Source organism: Mus musculus, chromosome 6, assembly GCF_000001635.26.
Source record: "Mus musculus strain C57BL/6J chromosome 6, GRCm38.p6 C57BL/6J".
Classification (NCBI taxonomy): domain Eukaryota; kingdom Metazoa; phylum Chordata; class Mammalia; order Rodentia; family Muridae; genus Mus; species Mus musculus.
Window position 1 is genome coordinate 50,236,496 of NC_000072.6, and position 20,138 is coordinate 50,256,633.

Genomic DNA, 20,138 nt, shown 5'->3' on the forward strand with positions numbered 1-20,138 from the left:
TATGCTATATGTACTAAATATCTTCAATGTACTTCATAAAGAAGCACAACTACTGTGTCTCCATCTCTAACACCTGTCTTAATGTATATACATGTAAGTTCCTAGGCCACTGTGCTTTGGCCCAGTTGACAGCGTTTAAAGTTAAGAACCAGCATGCCAACCTGTCAGAATACGCATCGAACCCAGGTTTCCCTGACATTCTCTTCCTGCTGCCACCTCCCATCAGGTCACTGGAAATGGGTTTAGTCTGGGAGAGTTAAGGTGGGCTCATGCTCACTTGACCATAGACATCAGAGAGAGAGGAATTGTTGAAGGACCCAGTAAGATTCTAAAGTGACCAGGCCCTTTGGAAACCACCACTCCCTTACACTGCCATGTTCCCTGAACAGAACCCACTAAACTGCAAAGCTTTTTAAAGGTAATGTTAAGTTGTACAATCATGAGGACTTGCGTGTGTCATCCTAGCCCTGGGGAGCAGGGAAATGGGGGTGTAGGAGCAGGGGTGGGAGGGGAACACAGGAATATTTCTGGGCCCTTTGACCAGTCAACCTAGCTGAACTGATGAGCTGCAGATGTAGCAGAGAGCACCCCAAGAACAACAACAGCAACAATGGAAGTGACTAAGGGGGACTCCTGACACTGACATGTAGACTCCATATGCACGTGCATACACACACACACACACACACACACACACACACACACACACACACGTACACATGCACATGAACATGCACATGCACATGTTTGAGCACATATATACATGAAACCCTGGGTAAGGTTGAGAACCTACCCTACTTAATCCAATATCTACGACTGCCAGGCACAGGAGTAAAGATTCTAAAACTGACTGTAGGCTGGGGGCAGTGAGGAGCAAGACAGCCGAGATCAATCGGCAACGTTTGCATAGGCATGAATGGATATAGTCATGAGCAGTCAGATGCAATGTGATATCTGTTCATAGACAGAACGTACACAGGCAGGTTACAGGACCCTGGGACAGCAGTAGCAGCAATTCCATCAAGCACCCATCTTCTGACACTGTTTTAAAGGCAAGTGACTTGACAGAATTCTAAAATCCAGGAAGAGACAACAGGGCAAATTCATTGTGCAGAAATGCTAAAGGACTGAATTAATGTTTGACATTGTCCCAGAAATAAGGCAGGGACATTAAAATAAGCCTACTAAGTGGTCAGCTTTGAACATATATACACATTAGCAACACCAAATGGATTCAACAGGTTGTATTTATGTACACACACACACACAACAACAACAATAATTAAAAAGGCCTTGGGAGGAGTTGGAGGGGGAAGGGAGTAGAAACTATGTGAATACAGTGTACATGTAGCAAATTCTCCAAATTAATTTAATTTAATTTAAAAACCACAAATGGCAGAAGGAAAAAAGTTATTCAACAAAAACAAAGAGCCTGTCAATGCAAGAGTCGCAGGCCCACAGAAATGTAGATCATATTGATGGTTAAAGCTATGGTAGTTAGTGTGCTCCTCCCAAAGGGCTCTGATTTTTTAGCTATAGCTACAGTTAAAGAGGTAGCTACGTGGGTGCACAACAGGTAGGGAAGTTAACACCTTAAATGAACAAGGGCTGGCTGCTGACACTTCACACGTAGGAAGCCTGCTGAGGTTTTGATAACCAGACTCTTCTTGGCTGGCTCACAGCACCAAGCCCATGGCCAAGCTTTTACTTCAGAAACTGCCTCCTACAGTCCCAGAATGCCCTGCTGCTGCCTCTCATCTGCCTACCTACCCCTCCCTGGAGACATTGCTTTCTATTTCCTAAGGTCTGTGAGCTCCAGGATAGCCAGAGGAGAGAGGAGGTCCTAGGTCTCTATTCCCAAGGCACTGAGTTGTGTTCTGCACATGGCAAACTAGGACCCTCCACACCCTTAGAGTACACCAATTTTGTATAGGTGCTGAAGAGCTGTGGGGTGCAGAGAGGTGGTCTAGGTCCAGTCCTGCCATGAGCTTTGATTTATCTCTCAGCTAATTTTAGTCATTACGTTTTTCTTAAGACCTGGGGAACAATTCTGGCCATTGAAACCCGGGATACACTGTATTGGGGAGATTTTTTTCCCTTTTAAAAAGAGTCACAAGTAACAGGTCATTTGTCTATGCCTGGACCTTGTTGTCTATAACATAAGCTGACATTTACAACTGAGAAAACTCGGGCTGCTGAGACAACATCAGGTAGGGATGCCAACAGGGGTGTCAGCACAAATGCTGAGCTAACTTCTTGGCTAAGCAGGACTTCTTCTTCAGAGTGGTTCCTTACATGGGGTAAGAAATATTCTTTGCAACAAGACACCCCAACTGTTCATGAAGTTACTGTCATCCTTATTTCAGAGAGGTGCAAAGCAGAGAACTCACAGATCAAGGACCCAAGGGACACAGGTCATTGGGATACATAAGATCTCCACACAACTCTGCATTGCCCAATCTGAAACTCTGCCCTCACCTTCTCTCTTGCTCCTGAGTTGGGCTATGTACAGCTTAATGCATATTTGCTCCTTAATAAGTTTTCTTTCTGCTTGGCTCCCAGAATATTGGCAGCAGTGGCTCCTCCTGAAGTGGCCACCCACTGGGCACTGAGAACACACTGATGGTCCACATTGGAACCATGGAAAGGCCCTTGCATGAGTTAGCCTTCCTCCAGTCTGCCGTGAGAGACAGCTGCAATAGATCAGCTTCCATGCAGAAAGGGAGGAAGGGAAATTCTGATTTGAGGGTAGTAGTGTTTCGGCTCAGGACTTCCACCCTTTCACTCCATGGGTGCTTGGCCCCATCACTGGTGTAGTATAACATGGAACCAGTATGTGGTGGGTGAATCCTGTCCTCTCATGGGAGCCAGAAAGTTAGGTGAGAAAGGGAAGAACAGAGGTCCCCAAAAGAGCCCCCGAGGATATGCTTCCAATAACCTAACTCCCATCATGCCTAGTAGCATCACAGTCTTGGAACCTAGCTTTTAATGCATGGACTTAGACCCAAGCTACAACAACCCAAAGCAAGAGACAGAATGTTCTAGAAACCTCATCTCCTGTGACCAGGAATTCTCATTTCCAACATACAGTCATCTTGCTTCTTTCCATGGTTTCAGTTACCTGAAGTCAACTACAATCCAAACACACTAAATAGTCGCTGTTCTGAGGAGTGAGGAATGAGGACTAACTATCCTGCAGACACAGCTGGGCTATGAATCATCCGTTGTACAATGCATCCACCATGTATATGCTACTTTACTCAAGAGTCACCCAGACACAGCCTCAGCTACCAAATCGGCTTTTGATGCCCCAATGGTTGTGTTCAAGTAACTTCCATTTTACTTAACAATGACCCCCCCCCCCAAGGAGACTGATGATGACAATTTGGATATACCAAAAAAAAGAAGCTCTAGCATGCTTCCTTTGATGGGGAGTGGAAGTTCTCAGTAAGGAAAATAAAGAGTGTGTGCTATGACCAACATTAAGGCAAACCCGCCTGGGAACAGTGAAGGAGAAACAGTGCTAATCTTGTCAGTATCGAACTACAAAGTTGTGGCCATGGAAGTCCTCAGCTGTTCATCTCACTTCCTCTGATAACACAGGCTGCTATCAAGGCCATCACTCTAAGAAGGATGGGTGCAGCACATAAGAGAGCCATTTGCATAACTGTGCAGTGGGTCACAGTTTAATTACAGTGCTTACTAACAGACTGTTATATGGTTGCAGTATAATTGTCCTACTAGTAGTTTACCTTTTACTAGGCCTGGTTTATAAATCAAGCTTTACTGTATTTGTGTGCATGTGCACACACATGTGTGTATGATAAAAAGAGTCAACAGGGGGTTGAGGCTATGCTGTTTTATCATACATCGGAAACCTTAGACCATGTCCCCTGAAGTTAAAAAGGGACGGCTGTAGTGAAAAACCTCTCTCTGTCTCTCTCTGTCTCTGTCTGTCTCTGTCTGTCTCTCTCTCTCTCAGTTGTGAAGATGAAAATGGCTCCATGTTTGTAAATTGCAAGAAGAATTAAAGCTGTGACATGATGCTAACTGCACATGATTCTCCAAGTGCCTGGACTGCCTCCCACGCCTGCTCGAACGCATCCATCTCTGGCATCTTATCTTTCTCACACAGAGAGACGGAAAGGTCAAAATGACTAAGCAATTACAGATGCTCAACCTTTTAGGCTGTGTAATTAATTAACTGCCACCAGGTGATGCAGAACAGCAAGCCAAGAAGATGAGAAGCTGCATGAAGCTGAGCAAAGAGGTGAACGCCTGAATCTCCCCTTGGGGATTTTCTTCCTTCTGAAGCTCTGCACATAGGAGCTGGATTTGGAAAATCATACGGTTTGTGGGTCTGGCCTTAAATCCTTCGTCCAGGCAAACTAATTAGTTTCTGAATTCAAGTCCTCATACGTAAAATGAAGATAAACCAATTATTCTTTCAACCGAGCAATGCTCACCATGCTGCCAGAGCCCACATGAACAAGTGGTGCATGGCAGGATGGACACGTGGAGACTGAGGAACTCAGGGAAGATGAGCTCTCAACATGTCCAGCTCCCCAGCAGGGAGGTGAGGATGTAGCTTTTAAGGGGGACATTGGGTCTAGGCTAGGACATGAAGAATAGTTAGGAACTGGCAGGGTGTGACAGGAAGAAAAGGCTGTGTGGATGGAAGAATGAAGAAGCCTCCAGATAGGACCCAGATGGAAGACCGCCTAGTGTTTGACTCTGAGAAACTGTGACAGTCTTGAAGTCAGGTGACAGGCCCAAGGGTTGAGGGGACCATGGAAAGTAATGGTGCTACAGAGAAAATGTTGGACTGTGTGGCCAAGAGGAAATGTGAACCACTTCCTGGGGAGGGAGCACACATAGGAGTATGAGATGACAAGAGGAGGAGCCAGAGATGGAAAGGGCCAGAGGACAAGAGCTCAAAAGAAAGAGCCAGGAAGCTGGGATGATGAGAACACATAAAACCAGTATTTAAGAGTATGAAGCAACTGGTGAGAGATGGTGTAAGAGAGGTGAGGAGGGAACTGCACCCCAATCCCAGCTTTTGGTGGAAGCATCTGAATACTGCTCACCATGAAGCTCCATGGAGGGATTGGAGAAGAATACAGGAAATACAAAGGCGGGTACTGTCACCATACCAGATGCTGGAGAGCACAGGCGGGGGCTGGGAGGAGCACACACCTGCCACCTGAATCCCAGCTCGTGACTCCACCCAGACAACTCAGCAGTGGACACCAGCTCACCGCCTGGCACTTCCCCCCAGAGAAACAAGAGATACAAGAGGGTGGGTCAGAAAGGCCACATCAGCATTCTCTGAGGCCAGCATGACCCTAGTCACCCACTCTCCTGACTCTCTCTAGGATGGGCGTGGCCAGCAGAGATACCTATGCCTGTTTCTTAGTGTTAGCAACTATTTTTAGATCCATGTTTGGGTGATAAACTATGTTCAATTTGTGTGTGTGTGTGTGTGTGTGTATGTGTGTGTGTGTGTGTGTTAGAGAGAGAGAGAGAGAGAGAGAGAGAACTAAGATTTTACTATGTAGCCCAGCTGCCTGCCTCCCAAGTACTCAGGTTAGTGATATGCACATTTACATCTAGAAGGGTTACTTTTTAAAATGAAAAAAAAAATAATTGTGGAAATTATGGAATAATGGAATAAATATATACCATTTATGGGTCTTATGAGACCAAGTAAAATCTCAGGAGCCCAGTATTGAGTACGATCTTCTAGAGCCATTGGCCAGACATTTCAATTGTCACCTAGACTGTTGGTTACCCTCTACAATCCAGTTGTAAGGCCCATTGCTAAAAGCTTGCCTTATTCCATTTAACATAGTGAAAGTGACCTAGTTCCCATCTAATAGCTTCATTGCTCCTTACTAATGACATTGTGGTAAAAGACACTCAACAAAACATCTTTTCTTCCTTTTCTTCCCCCTTCTTCCCCCTTCTTCCCCCTTCCTCCCCCTTCTTCCCCCTTCTTCCCCCTTCTTCCCCCTTCCTCCCCCTTCTTCCCCCTTCTTCCCCCTTTTTCCCCCTTCTTCCCCCTTCCTCCCCCTTCTTCTTCCTTTCCTTTCCTTTCCTTTCCTTTCCTTTCCTTTCCTTTCCTTTCCTTTCCTTTCCTTTCCTAGATAAGGTTTCTCTGTGTAGCCTTGATTATTCTGGAACTTGCTTTGTAGACTAGGGTGGGTTCAAACCCAGAGATCTCCTGGTATCTTTAAAAGCATGTGCCACCACATCCTACCTAAAATATTTTTACTCATAATCAATTCCTAAGAGCCATCTTCTTCTGCCTTCATTGCCTTGAACATCATTTGCAAAATGAAATTCAGAAGATTTTGGCACAGGACAAATGCAGGGCTAGCACATGCTATGCAAGCCACAGGAAAATGAACCCAGTAGAAAAGACACTTCCAGTTTTGTACACAAATTTTTTTTGTAAAGCAAAACATGGCCACCTTGAGAAAACACCTAAGCCAAGTAAGTAAGTGAACCAGCGCGCCCGAGAGTCCCTGATCTCCTCCAGGAAGGCCAGACACCAGAACTTTTCATGTGTACAAAATGTGTAACTAGGCTGACTTGCTATCATTTCAAAATATTCTGAACAATTGTGAAGGTTTATCATTGCCACATCCATGATGTATCGATTTATATAATTAATGGAGAGTTCTTCATCAAGAACAGATTTTCTAATTGCATGTACACCTAGACAACTGTAATCAGCTTTATCAAAATTTGCTTAAAATTAAGATAAATAATAAAAGTTGGCTGTACCTTAATGGTAACAACTCAAACCTCAGGTAGCCACAGAAATAAAAGACAAAACAAAACAAACAAATAAGCAAAACAAAACCCTCTCTGCTGCCATAGCTAGAAGCAAGGCCCAACCTCAAAGGAAAAGATCTGGAGTGTGTCCACTCCCATCTAGACATTTCAGAGGGAGCTCCCAAAGACCATGGAGCCCGGGAAGATCGAGGCTAGAGGCTGCCGTGGCCTGCTAAGTCTGTCCAAGTTATTACCAAGAATGACGTTCTCCAGGTTCTGGAAGGATCGAGGCAGGAATGAGCTTGCTGGAGGAGGTGGTGTGAGGTAAAGCTGCTACGCTGAGACAGTGACAAGTGACAGCTGGATGACAAAAGACATCACAAAACATTTATAGAGAGAAGCTAAGGAATAACACTAGATAGGAAGACTAAAACACACATCTGAGTTGTTATGAGAATTTTTGATGCATTTGTTAGTCTCCATTTAAAGAAACTGGAGGCAAGGTCATATAGGTTAGGATAGGATCCATCAAGAATTTTAAAGCTAAACCCAGGGCTCATTAAAAGCAATCAGCTCCCAGTACCTATAAGCATGATTGCCAAAATTTGAAATGAATCTTTTAAATATATGGGTATAGTTTTAACAAGAGAATGGAGTTTGAGATCTGGATGCATTTGGCAGGCAACACAATGAATACTTGGAGGGTTTTTTTTGTTTGTTTGTTTTTTGTTGTTGTTGTTTTTCTTTCTTCTGGCGCTGCCTAGATCAATCCCAGTGCCTCAAGCAAGCTCAGCAAGTGAACTACATCACAAACACACCAGCCCTAATACTTAGGGTATTTAGAGCCTATAAAACTTGTATGCAGATGATATCTTATCTATACAACTGAAATAAAAATGGGTGGCTGCAAATATCACTTGAGAACATGCGGTACTGAGGCATCACTCCTCACTGCCCCAAGGCCACAGCTGCATCCACAGCACATTATCAATCCTGATGATGTCCCAGGAGTCCAAAGACAGCGGGGCAGACCACACGATAAGGTTTTATTGCCCTAGTATGAAGTCACAGGAATGCTAGCTTGATTGGCATCTGTCATGAGACTGGGAAAGTACTTCTCCTTCCTTCCCATGTAGCTCACCCTTAGCTCTCAGCAAAGGGCAGCACGTAAGAGGACTTGGTGATAAGGTACCTCTTGAGGTTTCAGGTGCTGTATCTTTTTTTTTTTTCTTTTCTGTTTTGCAGTATTGGGGGTGGAAAGGAAGGCCCACACATGCCGATTATGCATTCTACCCTGGCTGTATCCTGACATGTATTCCTTAGCATGCTCCTCGTGTCTCAGCTACTACTTCCCAGACCATCCCTTCTCCATCACACCTGCAGTTGATGGGTGAACTGTCTTCCCTGGTGATCTCAGCCTGTCCAGGCATACCCAAGGCAGCAGGCCTGACTCTTCCTAAACTCCTGCGGAAGACAGGGCCCAATCCCATGCTTCGACCAGCAACACCCTCGGGGTACTCCATATCACACCTCAACCACTTTTATTTCCACCAATTCCAACAAAATTTAGAGGAAGGAAAAGGAAGCTTGGAACCAAGAAAATTAGTTGAATGCCAGCTGCAGCACCCAGCTTGAGCTCTTTGGGAAAAAATGATTCCACTTTCCTCATCACTAGAGCAGTCAACAATGCAGAGAGAATGAGGCGATAAATACCCACTGCCTGACACATAGTAGGTGCCTGATGGTCCTCCCCTTCTCCCTTTCTGTTCCTACTGACAGCTTCTTTTCGCATGGCTAGTCACAGGTAGCCCTCCCCACCATCACTACCCTCACAGCACCGAGCTTCCTGTTCACAGTAGCTTTTACACCTGAATTGTGAAGACTTCCTTTAAAATCCTCTTGCAGGAGATGTGATTGCAGAGCATTGCCTAACTCTTGGTTCCTGAAATAGAAATGACAAAACTGCACATTGAAGCTAAGAAGGGAGGGGTAAAGAGTAAGAGAGCAAAGAGGATTTTCGATGGGTAAAAAGTAAGAGGCCCAGGACCTTCCCAGCCTTCCTGTCCTCCAGCCTCCATGAACAGTATCACCAAAAAAAAAAAAAAAAAAAAAAAAAAAAAAAAGAACATTGCCCAGTTACATTTTGATTGCTGATAAACACATAGCCCCACCCACCCACCCACCCAGTGTCCATTGCAGGGAGAAGGGTGCCTCTGTTGCAAAGAGCAACAGAGAAAGGAAACTAAGATCAGCCACAGAGTATCTGTGCCTCCCACCCAGTACCACCAATGAGAGCCACAATAGCAAGGTCCTGGGGGAGTCCCAGGAAGACCCAGGGAGTGTCAAATACACAGTAGTGCCCTTTCATGACCATTAAGCAGGGCAGTTACAGGAGCCTAGCTTTGAAGTCTAATGTTGTCCAGCCTGGACTAAATCTTCCCACTGTAGAAAGAATATTTTATGTATTGTATGGATATATCACGAGTCAATTTAAGAGCCTATGACCTATGGCTTAGGCAGAATATAGAGGTGGGACATCTGGAACAACTGGCATTCAATACATGGTTTTTGGTAAAGTCTACATCCACCAGCCTTTCAGCAGAGGTCCAATCAAATGGCCTCTAGCCCAGCATGCAGAACAGAATTTCTCTTACCTCTTGACGGCATCCTGGATGAGCTGCTGCACGTCCACCTCCTGCTTCCTCAGGGTTCCAAACGAAGAGTGACTCTCCACCACGCCTTTGCCACCAACGTTCAGCTTGACCTTCCCCACGACTGTCCCAATAGCCCCGCTCTTATGGTTCTCACACTTGCTCTCGTATTTCACGAAGTCTGACTCCACAACCACTGGCAAGAAAATAGTAGATGAATCTGAAGGCAGAGGGGCTACCTCAGTTGTCATGGGCAGCACAGCTTCCCACTAGCCTCTTGGGAAACCCATACCAGCATCCAATTGGAATGTGGACATCTGGGGTTAGTAAAATGCAGTCTACACAACTATATGCTGACAGAGTATAGTCCTGGACTGGCCAGAGCCTAGGGGTGATTAGCCCCTCTTTAGCCACAGTAATGGTTAATATTGACTGCCAACCTGAAAGGATCTAGAATCGCCTAGGAGACAGACCTCAGGATATGCCTAGAAGGGAGTTTCTAGATTGGATTAAATGAGGTAGGAAAGCCCCACTAAATATGAGAGGCACCATTCTCATATGGGCTGCTGTCCCAGAACAGGACACAGTGAGCTCACTAGGCCACGATGTGACCTGCTCGCTCTTCAGGACCTTTCCCGCCCCAAACTGTACCCTCGAAATGTGAGCCAAATTAACCTCCACTTAAGTTGTTTTGGTCAGATATTTTATTGCTGCAAGGATCAAAGGTATCCAAGATGGCCACCATCTGAAGTGAAGGCTGGAAGGGGACTCATGGAGGATGATGGTGACACCTGTGCCCACACTGCTGCTACAAAACCCAGGGGGAGAAACTTAGCATGGCAGATCCTCCTGGACAGTCCTTGGACATTCTTTCTTCCCACCACCAGTCATGAAGAATAATATCTCCAAGCAGATATAATGCTTATATTATATCTGACCCCCTAGCCAGACATCAGCAGACATGCCCAACCCCCTTTATTACCTCCCAAAGCACACAACCCCCTCCCCCAGATTCTCTCACTTTCCATCTGGTTTTCCAGACTCTAAGAAACACAGCAGCATCACCTGGTATTCCGGTGTCAATCAAGCCATCTGGGAGTTGCCTGGTTCCTCACCAACAGTCAGATGTTCTACTACCAAGCTATCCCCTTGCTCTCCAGCTGACCACATGCAGGTGAGGACCACCAGCATGCCTTCAGATCCACTCTCTGCTCTGAACCCTTAAGGATGATACCTGATGGGCTCACATGAGAACTACCAGTCTTAGTGGCCTGCCTTCCTTCCTTCCTTCCTTCCTTCCTTCCTTCCTTCCTTCCTTCCTTCCCCTTCCTTTCTCTTTTCTTCCTTTGGTACTCAGTATTGAATCCAGGGTTTCATATATAGTCAAATATTCTACTACAAATATATGCCCCAGGCCACTGTGCCCATTTTAGTCTGTCAAGATACAACTATAAAAATATGGCCTCAATTATCATTTGGTGAGGATACATTAAGAGCCTGTGTGGGCATCATTCTCTGCTTTTTCTTGTCCTTGACCCAAGTCTCTCCCCAGGTTCCTGACTAACCTTCAGAAGGGACTCTAAACCACTGAGCCTGACAGACTTCCTTCTGTTCACTCACGACCAGAAGCAGGGGATGTGTGACAGGAACCAGAGGCCAGGTGCAACCTTCAGAGGCTCCTGCCTAGTGACTACGTCTGTCAGTCAGTCCCTTCTCCCATGGGTTCACTGCCCTCAGAATAGCACCATAAGCTGGGGTCCAATCACACAAAACATTAGACTATGGGATAACATGTTTAGATTCAAAACACAACAGTCCCAAAAACTGCTCACACAGCAGATAGGGAGAAATCAAGATTATATACATAAAATGTCATCCCCACATCTGCTTAAAAAAAAATCTCAATTCTACATGGTTCTCTATCAAGTCTTGGCCTGATAAAAGAGGAGCACTGAGCTATCAGTGACCCACCAACAATCCAATCTCCACCTCCCCCCTCCTTATCCTTGGCAACACTCACACCGGGGTTCGGGCAAGCAAGGGGTCGGGGAAGCAACAAGGATGAAGCCTCTTTAATCTGTTCTTCCCAGCCATGACTCCAGGAGGACTCAGGATCCAGCCTGAGCTCTGACCTCAAATGATGGTCTTCTTTGGGAATCCCTAAGGTGGCAAATGACATCACCAGTCCGACTTGTGTGGATCTTTTTGAGTACCACCAAGAAATCATTTTAACACCACAGAGAGAAATCCCAACTTCTAGACAGCCCTTGGTGTAGTTAATGCTTTCCCTCTTGTTCCAAATTATACGTAGTTATTTTACTACTTAAAAGGGGGTTTTGCCATCAAGTACATAAGCCTGCTGGTAGAGGGAGTGTGATTGTGGATATTGTCAACTTGGCAGGCTCTGGAATCACCTAGAAGACAAGCCTTCATGCAAGCCCAAGAGGTGTGGTCTAGGTTAGGTCAACTGGAGGTGGAAAGGCCCATATTAAATGTGGTAGCACATTCTATGGGACAGGGTCTGGACTGAATAAAAAAGGAGAAAGCCAGCAAACACTGGAATCCGTGGTTCCCTGTTTCCTGGGCTGTGGATACGGTGTGGCCAGCAGTGTCTCAAGCTCCTGCAGCCATGACTTCCGCACCTGGAGTTCCACACAACTGTGAGCTAAAATCATTTCTTCCTCAAGTTGTTTCCTGACGGGTAGTTTGTCACAAAATGAGAAAAGCAGCTAACGTACAGAGACATTGTCACATTCAGATCAATCCATCCTCCCATTCTGTGGCAGCTCCTGTGATTGGCTGAGGGCAGTGTCACTAGGGGGTGTGGCAGAGGGGGCAGAGTTTCATCCAAAACCAAGTGTGGAGACTACAAACCCAAGTGATGGACGCTAGCTCCCTTTCCTTTTAGTAGATATACAATCACCAAATGCTGAACGTTTACTATGGAAGGAGGAATTAGCCATGATTTCATCCAATAATTATGAGCTATCAATACTGTCACACATCACCGTGTTCCAGAAAGATAGCAAGGAGTATCAGGTTTCAGAAAGTTTCCAGCCTCCAGCCCAGGAAGCCTGGGGAAGCATGCTAATGTGACTGTTTTAAAAAATAAAGTTAGAAATCACAAATATGTTCATCACAGCCTTACTTATTAAGCACAAAATTGGAATAGTTAATCAAATTAGGGTTAACCAAAATAGTTGATCAAATTATGTATGTGTTGTTGAAATGGAATTTAAAATATCTAAATCTATGGAGGAATAGGTACATAATATTAAATAAACAATAAATGCAGAGTATATTAAAATTGTGTACAGAATGTTTCTACTCGTGTTTTGTTTTATTTTGTTAATAATTAGCAGTGGGGCTGGGGAGCTGGGCCAAGTGCTTGCTGCAGGAGTATGGGGACTTGAGTTCGAATCCCCAGCACACACCCAGAAAAGGCCTGGAGGAATAATCCAGGTTCAGTGAGACCCCGTCTCAAAACAATACAGTGGAGAATGATAAAAGGCACCCAATGTTGACTAGCTGTCACATGTGCATGTATGTGCACACACACACACACATAGACACACACACATACAAACACACACATACATACACACACACAGACACACACACAATGTTTTTGTTAGATGCAGTTAAAAATTACATGTATGTATTAATGGATATTTACATATGATGGTATATTTTTGTTGATTATGAAGACTTTTTTCTTCCATTGTATACTTTATAAACATATCCATGTGCTACTTAGCAACAGGGTCACGTTGTTAAAAATGTATTCTTAGGTGACTTCATCATCGCTGAGACATTGTAGAGTTCTCTTCTCCAAACCAAGACAGTTCAGACATCACTAACTAGCCGATGCAATCTTAAGTCCCAAAATACACAAAACCTGTCATTAACCAAAAAGTTATGTGGCACAGACTAGATGAGGGTCTCACAGACAATCCACGTGCTCTCTAACAACAATCGCCAGCCATCCAGCCCGTCATCAGCCCCTCTGATTTCTCTATTACATATCTGTACAAACTGATTAGAAGTCCAGATGGGGCTGAAGACATGGCTCAGTGGGTAAAAGCGCTCACCACACAAACAGGAGGACCTGAGATCAAATCCACAGGATCTATATAGCTACTCATAGTGTGCCTGCAGTGAGACGGAACAGGAGAATGCATCCCCAGAAGTTATTGGTCCATACACCACATCAGACTGGCACACACAGTGGGAGAACAGCTAGAGACCCGGTCTCAGACAAGGGAGTGAAGACTGACACCCAAGATTGTCCTGACCTTCTCTGGTCCCACTATGGCTCTGGTGCAGGTTCTCTCTCTCTCTCTCTCTCTCTCTCTCTCTCTCTCTCTCACACACACACACACACACACACACACAGAGAGAGAGAGAGAGAGAGAGAGAGAGAGAGAGAGGAAAGACAAAGAGGAAAATAGTAGGAGCCCAGGTGGGTTCTTTTTCTTACCGTTTATTCCTCCTCACCCCCCATTTCACTCCCTATCACTGGATAGAAGAGGAATAATAGAGGGGAGAGAGACAGAGAGAGACAGAGAGAGAACCTTAAATCTAATTTCTTTCTTTTTGTTTCTTCTTTAAGCACAACTACTAACAAATTGCAACCAACCCTCCTGAATGACCATCAACTACCAACCCTGCTTCATGGGACCCTAGCATTTACATATCCTCTGTAAAGTTCCCAGAATTCCAAATGTCACACAATCACAGAAACAACCTCCAGCTGTCAAAACCTTGCCTCTGCTAGAGCATGAGGCAAATCATAGTCAGCTGCTACAAAACAGCCCCATATCCCCACACGAGGGATTAAAATGGAAACATTCTTATAATATCTCTGTGTTTTTTAAAGAAACCAAAATTCCAGAATTCTCACTACAAATTGCTACCATAAGCACCAAACCAGCCTTTTTAGCAAGCCCTTTACAGCTACTTTTGGACCAAGTTGGAAGAAAGCATCATTAGGTAAGAGACAAAATTCCGCATGACCTTGTGATCAGTGTGCAGTATTTTTAGTCTCAATACAAAATGAAATTTTGTATAGGGGAGCCACCCATCCCACTGCTGCCAAGTGGCTCTAACATTTAAGATCAGCACAATGAACTTTGATATCCAAACTGACTGTCACCTTTATCACTAGGGTATGACAGTCCAGTCATTCACCATTCAGGTGTGCATAATTGCTCTCATTAAGGAAGGATACCCCTTTATACCAGAGAGCCAAAGAAAAAGAATTCGTATAAGGCACACTTCTGTTCCAGATGCCTAGAAGAGCCATTTTCAGCCTTGGGACTAGTCACTGAACTTCACAAGAAGACGTACCTGGACTGAGACAGTGCCCTTCTGTGAGTACATCTTCCAGGGTGGCAGATAAAATCTGGTACTTGGGTCTCTGCCAGCACCAGTATCTCTTCTTTTTGGTCACCAGACTTAGAAGTTGCAGCTTGTCAGAGTCGTTCAAGTGTGAGACTGAAATCAGGTCTCCTCCAGCATCAACTTCTTTAAGAAAATTTCGAGTTGCTTTGGCAAACATTTTGTCGGGTTGAGATTACCTGAAAAACTAAGGTTGCCATAGAGTCAAATATGGAGTCACTTTGTGTCTGTTTTTTTTTTTTTCTAAAGTTATATTTTACTGTGGGCACTACAGTTGGTGTGAAAGACCGTGTCCTCTCCAAGCAACCAAGGAATGTGAGGCCACTTGATGACAGTGAAATCAGATTGAAGAAGAGGAATGCCCAAACTGAAACACTGAAAGAGGATAGGTTTCAGGTGGGCTGGGCTAAGCTGTATTTCAGAAACAAGCAGCCCTGAGGTCCCAGTAGCTTATGGCAATAAAATTGTATTTGTTGAGCTGGGCTTACTGTGCACATCTGTAACCCATGTAGCAGAGGCGAGAGAGTTAAACCAAGGCTATTCTGGTCTATATAGTAGATTCTAGGCCAACTAGACGCTGTCTCAAACCAGCATTATTTGTTGCTTACACTGCATGTCAATGCAGATGAAAGTTTTTAACTTTTATTTTTAGAAGTTTTCTTTTTTCTTTCTTTCTTTTTTCTTTTTCTTTTTTGGACAGGAACTTATTTCTTAGCCCATGCTGGCCAGAAACTCACTGTTATATTGCTCAGGCTGGCGTCAAACTCTAAACAATCTTCCTGCCTCTGTCTCCCAAACACTTTTGTTACAGGAGTAAGTCAACTAGCACCCGGCTGAGAGTTTTATTTATTGTGGCCATTCAAAGGATCAAAGGGGGAGCCACCATCTTGAACATTATCAATCATTATACAACATAAAAGAGAATTCTAGAAGGCCTTACATTAATAATTAAACATCCTGTCACAAGAGGTGCTGATGGCATATTCTCTTAGGACTTGTCAAAACCTCGATTTAACCAACCATGAGAGTCAAGAATACAATCCTAAGAACCTGGAAGGCGGAGACCTTGGGATGTCTGTTGACTTCCAAACTTCCTATCAATAGCAGATTGGAGGTATTAAAATAAGCAGACGGCCAATTGTGTAAACAATGTACGAGTGATTTAAATATACCAGATGCTGTGTGTAGGATGTATGAAAACTTTACACCATTTTGTAGGAGGAGGGCTGGCTCAGGTAGGTGGTTGATGTTGTCAAGCCCAGCACCGCTTGATCCTGGAAACCCAACTTGATCAACAAGGGCATGAAGGAGGACAGACACACAAACATGTGTACAGGAAGTCTAGGGTCAGGTGGGCTATGCTCATTCTGGTGGCAGCACCTACTGCAACAGCAACTTGGAAACTCAGAGTGTTTATTTTATACATGTGAAATCTGAATCAAGGAGGCTGGTTTATTGTGCACAGCTGAGTAAGGAGGCAGGCTTATAGTACACAGCTGAACAAGAAAACGGGTTTAGCCAATCGTGACAGGAGGGTTCTGTGGGGAAGCGATCTCTGGCTGTTGTCATCTGGGAGGAGGAAGCTGTGGTTGAGAGCTTTTGCACACACTGTCAGCATTTGCTCTTGGCAGAGGAGGACTTTGCCATTTCCCTTTGAGCCTCAGTGGCTTCCCTTCCCATAAGCTTGAGGCATCAGAGTCTTGACATGGTGGTGCCAAGTAAACAATACAAATTCACTGAGAAACTCATCCACTCGCTCGGGGTTCCCTCCACTCCCTGCACTATGCCACCCCTCAGTGGTACCTAGGGACCACTGCAGATGTGTGAAGGGCCAAAGGCAGACTTTCTCTACATTGTATGATCTTTCCTGCTCAGAAATGAATGCTAGCTAGCTATGAATTTTTAACCCAGAAATAAAAGTATAGTCACACTTCAGCTGGAAGGAAAAAGGAAGCCCACGAAGACATAAAAAGAAAACAGAAATATTTAGCAGGAGAAGTATAGGCTAGTGAGTGGGCTAATGTTTGTTCCCAAGGGACACTCTTATTCCTTCTTCACACCAACACAAGAGAAAATTAGCAATAAATCAGAATTTCTTTGAAGAAAACAAAACCATAAAAATAGAAGGAAATGCACAGAGAACTATTTCTGCAATCATAGGATAAAAGGACCTTTATTCAGACAGACAAGCGGCGACCTAAGTAAGCATTTGCAACATTTAGGACAAGAAAATTATTTAAAAACAACCTTTAGAGAAAATCAAGAAGGAAGACCAACTCGTGGATACTTCATTCCTCCCTAGAGTAGGGAATAAAATATCCATGGAAGGAGTTGCAGAGACAAAGTTGGGAGCTAAGATGAAAGGTTGGACCATCCAGAGACTGCCCCACCCGGGGGCCCATCCCATAATCAGCCACCAAATACAGATACTATTTGCATACGCCAGCAAGATTTTGCTGAAAGGACCCTTATATAGCTGTCTCCTGTGAGGCTTTGCCAGTGCCTGGCAAATACAGAAGTGGATGCTCACAGTCATCTATAGGATGGAACACAGGGCTCCCAATGTAGGAGCTAGAGAAAGTACCCAAGAGCTGAAGGGGTCTGCAACCCTATAGGTGGAACAACAATATGAACTAAGCAGTACCCACAGAGCTCGTGTCTCTAGCTGCATATGTAGCAGAAGATGGCCTAGTTGGCCATCATTGGGAAGAGAGGCCCCTTGGTCTAGCAAACTTTATATGCCCCAGTACAGGGGAAAGCCAGGGCCAAGAAGTGGGAGTGAGTGGCTGGGGAGCAGGGCAGGGGGAGGGTATAGGGGACTTTTGGGATAGCATTTGAAAGGTAAATGAAGAAAATGTCTAATAAAAAATTATGTCCCCCCCCCAAAAAAAAACACCTTTAGAGGCTGAGGAGATGGCTCAGAGGTTGAAAGCATTTGTTTTGCTTTTATCGCCTACAAGGAGGCTTACACCTGTCTAAAACTCCAGATTGAGGGGACCGGATGGCCTCTTCTGGCCTCTGAAAGCATTGCATATATCTGGTGCACAGGCATAACAAGACAGGCAAAACACCCTTATATAAAATTTTTAAAAAATACTAAAATCAAACCTCTATAAATCAAATACTTGAATATAAACACAAAAACCTTATAAGTTACAACACATTATTGAACATAGTCAAATATATACGTGTATACACAGATTTCAAGTCACACGCTTACTATTATACAAAAAGCACATTGAAATAACACTTTGCTTGGGGGGTTTTTGTTTCTTTGCTTTTGTTTAGGCTTTAGTTTTAAGCTCTGCATGTAACAGCCTAGGCTAACCTCAAACTCATAATCCTCCTGCCTCAGCCTCCGCAGCAGTGAGATTATAATTGTGTGCCTCCACGCCTGGCTGAAATGTCACTTTAAGACTATCTATGATCAAGTAAAAACTGTTGAATGGACAAGAGCTAGTGTTTGCACTCTTGCGCTGGAAGCTGGCCAATCACGTGGTCACACAGCATTTCCAGAGTTTAGGAGCTGGGCAGAGCCTTAGACTTTGGTTCACAATCTTCATCTTCTCTGGGATTTCAGAAACATCTGCCTTCCCTATTTCTCCAGCGTCCCCTTTCCTCGGTTACTACGAAGCAGTAGCTGCTTCAGCCTGTTCTTGTATATTCAGAGTCAAAATAAACACTTGAGGAGAAGCAAAGTTCCTCTCGGAAGCAACGGGCTGCCAACACGGTGACTAAGGATCTTCCCTCAAGTGGCACACTCACTGACTCATTGACCAAACTGTCGGCTGAGTCATTCACTAAGCCTTCTTGCATGCACGCTAGGTTCTGGATTGAAGCACTTTAAAAAAAAAACAAAAAACAAAAACCCACTAGGTTTGTGCTGGGCTCGGTGGCTCATGCTTGTAATCCAAACACTCAAGCCAGGAAGATAGCTGTGAGTTCTAGACCAGTAAGCTAGAGAGTGAGACTGTCTCAATTAGACTCTCTCTCTCTCTCCCTCCCTCCCTCTCTCTCTCTCTCTCTCTCACACACACACACACACACACACACACACACACACACACACACACACACACAGCTTTATGGTAGCTATTGGCAGATCGAGATAGAGAATGAATAGCAAGAAGTGTCACCCATCCCATTGGAGAGAAGCCAAGGGCCCCCATGTGCTAGTGAGGTCCATGGCACCCAGGCTGCACTTTGTAGCCAATGGGAGGAAGAATCAGCTAGGGCTTTTGTGGCAGAGGAGCATTTACAGAGCAGGGGGCCAGGGTGGAAGCGAGAGCAGGACAGCAAGGCTTCTGGTGTCTATGCCGGTGCTCTGCTGCCACCTCACTGACAGAATGCTTAGCAAGCGTCGGGATGGACTGGAACCTTGCAATACAGGGTCCCAGAAGGAGCAAATAACAGGAACAGACTGGGAGGTCTGACCCAGAGCCTGAAGACCGTGCACCCCTGTGGGAATGTCAGAGGAGCTTAATCTATGGAAGAGTGTGACCAGAGAGCAGAGGTGATCAGCACAGTCACTTGGGTCTTCTAAAAAGCAAAGTGACGTATGAGCGGGTAAAGGTGCTCACTGCCAAGTCCAATGACCTGAGTCCGATCCCAAGACTCACACAGAGAAAGGAGAAAACTGACATCTCTGAGTTTTTCTCTCACCTCCACAGCTGTGCACACCCATGCACATAAGCAAATATATAAATGTAAGCAGAGAGTAGGTAGGAGAGAAACAGCCCAGAAATGGATGGGAACCTATGATGCTCTGAACAGTGTTGGTATCCTCAGGGGTGGGGGTCAGGGGATGCATGCTTTGTGGATTCAATAGAAGGCTGGTTGGGTGGCCAGTGGTAATGGTAGGAGAGCCACTAGGATGTTCTCCAGAAAGCCCAGGCAGGTGGCGGGTAACAAAATAGCTTGGCCAGTGACCAAGAGATGGGCTCAGGAGACTGGGGTGGCGACTGCCACAGCTACCTGAGGGACAAGGTGCAGGATTTGTTGTGTCAAAACCAAAGAACTTTGAACAAAACCGAGTTTCCCCTTCAGCATGTGAGGTCACGTGGATAGTAGAATGGTCTGCTTCAGTTTGCCCTTGGTGTTTGACCACTATTTTATAGTTTCTAGATTCTTTCCTGAAACAAGCTGAATGGGAGTTCACAAACCCATCTTTACATCCAAAGGGTTTCTACGGAGGTGACTGTAAGGCTTGCTGTTAGAAACCAAAGGGAACCAGCTGCTATAAAGGCGCAGCCCTGGTAATAGCATCAACTCTCCCAGGGAGATCAGCGGCTTAAGAAGGGGTGCTTC

At 44.9% G+C, this 20,138-nt stretch overlaps 1 protein-coding gene across 5 annotated transcripts in view; it reads right to left on the bottom strand.

Annotated features, from left to right (window-relative positions):
- Positions 1-20,138, bottom strand: part of Gsdme (gasdermin E) — a 56,457-nt gene that overhangs the window by 29,095 nt on the left and 7,224 nt on the right. For all 5 annotated transcript variants that reach the window (XR_003956235.1, XR_001785156.2, XM_030255507.1 and 2 more), the window contains 2 exons: positions 14,781-15,018; positions 9,435-9,627 (listed from right to left, as the gene is read on the bottom strand). Coding sequence is in view for 3 of the 5 variants with exons in the window: in XM_030255507.1 (XP_030111367.1) it covers positions 9,435-9,627; positions 14,781-14,991 (404 nt within the window). In the remaining 2 variants the exon portion in view is untranslated. The remainder of the gene's footprint in view (positions 1-9,434; positions 9,628-14,780; positions 15,019-20,138) is intronic.